Below are 6,269 nucleotides of genomic sequence, written 5' to 3' on the forward strand. Positions count from 1 at the left end.
AATCACATGCGATCATATGCCTTTGGCCAATTACTAGCATGCATACCACAATAGTACAAATCAAAGGACATAAAACATAACAATGTAGCTCTACTCCTCCTGAGCCTTCTTTGACATCCCTCCTTTAAACCTTTTACTTGAAAAATGTTAAACAATAGGGATGAGATAACGTCTTAGTAACTAAATCCCTCCCTATCACACACAATAGCATGGACTAGTGAGGTGTCAGGTGGGATATACAGAGTTAATAACAGTCAATAGCCATTTATCTAACAATTAAACTCACAAGAACCATATAGGTCAAATATATTTGCCAATCTCATGCAACTGATAATTTCAAAAAAGATAACATACTTTTCATTTATTCAAAAGATATAACTATCAATGAAGATTCCATGTTATATGCAGTCCATGAACCCCAAATCCATCCTTATATCCTTCTTATTTCTGTCGATTGGACCCATGTGCTAAGTTCTTTCCATTTGACTGACTACTCTGACAAACTCATCACACGAGTGATGTGGACCGGCCAAAAACCACAGAGCACTCCATAGACCATGGGTTCCCTATCAAAGAACTAGTGGGGTGTTGTGGTCTCTCAAAGAACTAGGAGGACAATAATAGTGGCTAACCATAGAGCTCCGTATAGAGGCCAATACCATGTGGCATGTATACATCTGTATACTCCATTCATCTCCTTCCCCAACCAAACCAAATGCATAGGGTTCACAATAAAACATATATATGCACAATCAAATGAATTCCAGAATAATATCTCATAGTCACAATCATTAATTTCTAACACTACAAATATTTCAACCCTTTTGCAAAATAGTATCTCACAAGACAGTTTATACAAAACATAATATATATATATATACACACAGAAATTGGTTATAAAATCACTCACTAAACTTATACCAGAGCATGCAACAGATAGAAATTTAGTTACCGGGTTTCCTAGCTAATAGTCAAGTACAAATGAGGCCCGTGTTCGAAAATGCCACAATAGGGTTTATATCTAATAACTTGTAGCTCAAAGTTGATTTGACGATCTAACCGTTAAAACTAATGAGTATGAAGTCTAGGACCAGCTGACCAAATTGCAACCTGATCTAACGGTTCACAAACTCGTAAACGGCACTTTACTAAGACTGTCTCAATTTTGTACAAAAATTATTTAATTCATCTTTAACTCTCCCCTACTACTACCTATATATAGGCTCCTAGAACTCTCTCTTCTCATCATTTAATCGATGTAGGACTTCTTAACATTGCTATTTTATCCATTTTCTCACTCACACACACACACATAAAATCATAATTATTGTAATTACATATATATTTAACCTCTACCTATTCTATAAAAATTTGTTTAAATATTAGAGATATGAAAATTAGAATATTACATTTTGTTTGTAATATTTGATTTTTGGACACTGGCATTGATGTTGAATTATTGCGGGTTGTGGTTGGTGCCTTTTAACACTTCTAAATGTTTTAATTCTTGTAATATTTGTTTGTAATGTTGTAATTTGTAATGATGAATGTGTTGAAGTATCCGTAGAGCACCTTTCGAATGCCCCAGAAGATGGATCATCCATCCGTGGGGCATAAACCTGATTTATCACCACCAACACTAGATTGATTGAGCAGAAATGAAAGAATCTATCTATGAGTGATTCCGATGATTCAGGGATCTACTAACCTGATTGTCATAAGCATCGCCAAATGCGAGACTGATTTGATCTCTGGTGTATTGAGGTGAAGAGCAGCTTGTCTTTATGGACATTCTGTATGAACAACTTGCCTAAAATAGCAGCTTTTTATTTTTTTATTTTTTAAATAACTCGCCCGCCAACCGGCCTTGGCAGGCGCGGGCTAGCATAGGTGCGAGCTACTTCAACCCACACCGCTTTTAGCCCGATCCGCTGCAGGCTGGCTCGTATCCGCTCTGCCAGCCCGCATTACCAGTTCTATAGGTAAGACAAGTACAACCAGCTTCGCTAATATTAATGATATCATTTTTTTCAAAAAAAAAACTCAATTTCATATTAGTTCCTAAAATTTTTGTAAAAATTAAGTCATTTTGAGAGGTATTATGAAATTCTTATATTTCAGTGGTCTTTATATGTTCTTTTTTCCACTACCTCCAGTTTTAGATCCGGGTTTGAATTTGATCCTAAATATAAGAACTCAATCCATTTTGTTTCTCATCTTTTTCTGAAATATTGTTATTAATTGTAAAGGTTTCCTCCAAGAATAATTCTAACCATCCAATATATATGATTGAATATGATAATTTAAAAAGACAAACACGCATTTATGACATGTTATTATTTGTTATTCAATGGATTTTGCAATTTTCACAATCTTATTTTGCAATTTTTCCTTTATTTTATGTTCCATCACTAAGGAATTGTTCGGAATCGTGTTGAAAAGCACTTATAAGCACATTTCATGTCATTCAAAATAAAAATCTTCTTATATACTTACCTCATATTTTGTAAATTAAGATTAAAATATTATTTATAGACCATTCTGAGCATGACATGGACAAACACAAAATAAAGGGAGAATGACCAAAAAAAAAAAAGTTGGAAATTACTAAATCTCAAATCAAGTTTGATAACAATATTTTATTTAGTATTGACAATACTAAATTTGCAAATAACAATAAATTTTTATTGATATTCTTTATTTGACATTTACAGATTTTCAACTTTTTTAAAAATTATTTTTCCCAAAATAAAAGTAACACACAATCGGATAGTAGCCCAATTGGACGGTGTGCATTTACGAAGAAAACCCAAAATTGGATAGTGGGTCAACGGCCCAGTTATTTATTTTCCTTCTTTCCTTCTAACATAATGGGCCAGGGGCCCAACATCCAAACACATTGATAGGCTCCACTGTGTTTTTTTTTAAGTTTGCGTTTGTTTGGGATGATTCCATTTCCATGCCTTCTGAATTTGTGCTTCTGAAGTTTGTGAAATTGGAGGCAAAGGACTAGTATTTTATCTTCACTTGTATATACATTCTAAGGCAAAATTATATCCAATGCAAAGTATACTACATGTTACTCAACTTATTCAAATTCATTTTATTGCTCATGATGTAAGAAAAATATATTTTGAAATAAAATATAACGATTATATCTCTAATTTTAAAAGTAATAAAAATTATTAGTTGAGAACCATAAATGTATAACAACACTGTTTTAAAATATATATATATATATATATACACACACACATAAGAGTTTGTTCTTAAAAGAACAAATTCTTCTGCATCTTATATAATTTAATACCTTATGCCTTTTTTCCCCCCCTGACTTGATCATTTGTGAAATCACAAAGCGCTCTTGTTTTTTCCATCTAACTTTCTCCCTTGGCACTCTGTGTAGCACGTCCAAAAAGGCTTCGTCATGACTCTTCAGTTTCTTGTCCTTTAAAAGTTATGCCAAGATGGATGGACAATCACCTTTAATTGGCATAAGGCAAAATATATTTTACAATGTATCTTTTAATAAGGGTATTTTAGTTTAATAATACTACTTTCAGTTCTTAATATAAGAGTTAGTAGATTAATTTGAATAGATTAAGAAAATCAAATCAATCATTTAATTATAACAAATGTGACATAATCTCTCTAAAATACTCCTTTATAACGTTAGATCATATATCAATTTATAAGTTAGTTAAATTAGTTTGGAAAAAAATTATAAATATAAAAATAAAGTAAACTGAAATTTTATATTTATGGTCAAATCTCATCTTTCAATTAGTTCTTATATTAACGACTAGGGTTAGTACTTTATATAATAATTGATGATAACGATCCCTTAATCCTTGCGCAAAACCTTAAGCAAGAAAAGCATCGAAACATACATGAGGATATATTGGTGCATTATGACTGGTTTAAGGTACATATATAAAGACAATATATATGTAGTTACTTGAAAGATTAAAAAAGAATCAGATGTTGTTCACCCACTGCATCTCTTAGCTTGGTCGGTACCAAGAAAGTTAGAAGACTCCAATATTAGTCGTAATATCTAGCTAACACTATCACTAACCCCCCAATTGATTCAGATTTCCAGGTCTTTTATGGTTACGTCTACTCCTTCAGTTCTTTAGTTTTTATATAGAAGCCATACCTTCATTAAAATAATCCTTTAATTCGTATACAAAGGCTAGAATATCGATCAGAGATCTCTGAGGACAAGATATGACATTTAATAAAACAAATGATCCTCTCTTGTTCATACAGAGAAAGTTATACTGCATTTAATATGTTACGTTACCTTTTCCCAGAACCTCCACCAAATATTTTCTTCATTTAAATTGATACATATAATATTAATATTTTCATAAACATAAGCATTATTAGAATACAATTGATGTTGGAGCAGAAGGTTTTATATAGTGTGTGCATGTAAATATTCATGAAGTAGTTTAACTTGGGATAAAACTTAACCCCAGAATATTTTTCTTTTCTATTAAAAATTCTGCATTCAAAATCATAAACATATTCAACCAAGTTGATTATGAGTAGCTAATTTAAAAACCCTGCAATCTAATAATAGTGCGCTAATAAATCACCCAAATAAACTTTGGCAGTGCCAAAGCCAGCTTCAAAATCACCATATCAAAGCCAACAAACATTAATCTCAGATTCATCAGATCAGACGAATCCATGGAAAGCAAGCAAGCTATAGCTAAACTCTGAGAAGATAAATGCTTAACTCAGGGCCGCCACTTCCATCTGGGTTCATCAGATAGTAAGCTTCTGAGTCTTTAGACCCAACCACCCTCTCGAACCTCGCCCTCATGTACATCACCTCCCCCTCACCCTCCACACACCCACCGCATGTCGCCGGAATCACGCCGGCGCCCATCGATATCGGCTCCACCGCCTTCAGTATCTTCCACTCCTCTTCCCCGCATTCCACCCGACTCGCATACCCACATTTCCTTCCATTACAGTAACTTCTCCAAACTGGCTCCTCGACCAGCTTCCCACTGCCACTACCACCACCATTACTCTTCTTACCCTTGTTGTTCTTCTTCTTCTCGCATTCCAACGCGATTCTCACTAACCCAGAAGCCATCTCTCTCACCAGCACGCTGGTGGGTGTGGGTAGCTCGATCAGGAACGGTGGGTGCGACTTGGGGTCCTCCTGGAAGGCTATGTGGGCGCGCCCTCGACGGTTTCCGAAGAGGGTTCCGACCACTCGTGTTCCGACAAGAGAGGAGGAAGGGGAACGGCTTTTGGTGAAGAGGGTGAGGGCGGATTTGAATCTCGAAACAGAGTTACTATTATTCTTCCTGGGAAATTGCTGTTCGTGGCAGAAATGGTGGGACGACGGCGTGATGTTAAGGACTTGTTCTTCGATGTCGTCGTCGTCTTCTTGGACGAGTTTCTTGTTGAAATGGAAGTACCTTCTGGAGAAGGAGAAGGAAGAGTCATGGGGAGACTTGGCCATTATCGTCTTCATGGTGAAGAGAGAGAGAGAGAGAGAGAAATTAAGGCAGAGAATCAGGACAAGCTTTATGGTTGGCTATGAACGGAGATCCATGGAGGTGAACAGATAAGGGAAATGGCGGGGGAGATTAATTTATTGCATGCACTGGTACGAGAGCTTGGTGTGTGAGAGTGAGATATAGATATAGAGAGTGGATGAGGATTAGTGGGCAGTTTGGAGAATGGGAAATAAAGAAGGAAGGTGAGCAGCCACACCTACCTGTGGGGATGAAGAAGAAGACAGTGAGGTTATGGCGGTGGGGTCATAGACTCATTGCCCACAGGAAGAAAGACATTAGTCTACTGTATGTTGTCAAGACTCAAGACATGTTGCTGTTTCCAACAGTTGATTGTGGGCTCTCCCAGATCACCCGGATACCAGATTTTTTTAAAAAGAATTTTTTTTTTCAATAAACGTTTTTTAACTATAATAAAAAATTTTTCAATTTTATGGCTAAAATGCATGCATGCTCAAATCCCAACTATTTTATTTTTACTTATAAATTTAGGACTTAGTTGGAATTTTTTAAATTTCTTGATTTAATTAATTATATCTTGATTATTTATTTTATGGGTATCATAAAAGTCTGCAGATGTTGATTTTTTTTCCTTTTCTTTTTGACAATATTGATCATATGATATATTATAGCAAGAGAGAGAGAGAGTCCTCATCACTCATAGTCATATATTTCTGACTCAAAATGAGCGACTCAAAATGAACGAAACTGGAGAGGAAATTAGGA

The 6,269-nt window shown here is 35.1% G+C and overlaps 1 protein-coding gene across 1 annotated transcript; it reads right to left on the bottom strand.

The window, feature by feature from the left end:
• Positions 1–4,432: 4,432 nt before the first annotated feature.
• On the bottom strand, positions 4,433–5,510 carry LOC114726270 (protein MIZU-KUSSEI 1). The gene has a single exon (XM_028912859.1). The coding sequence runs from the start codon at positions 5,498–5,500 to the stop codon at positions 4,721–4,723; it is 780 nt and encodes a 259-aa protein (XP_028768692.1). The 5' UTR covers positions 5,501–5,510; the 3' UTR covers positions 4,433–4,720.
• Between the last annotated feature and the right edge of the window lie 759 nt (positions 5,511–6,269).

This window comes from Neltuma alba, unplaced genomic scaffold (genome assembly GCF_004799145.2).
Source record: "Neltuma alba isolate B1F8T4 unplaced genomic scaffold, ASM479914v2 tig00012348_pilon, whole genome shotgun sequence".
Classification (NCBI taxonomy): domain Eukaryota; kingdom Viridiplantae; phylum Streptophyta; class Magnoliopsida; order Fabales; family Fabaceae; genus Neltuma; species Neltuma alba.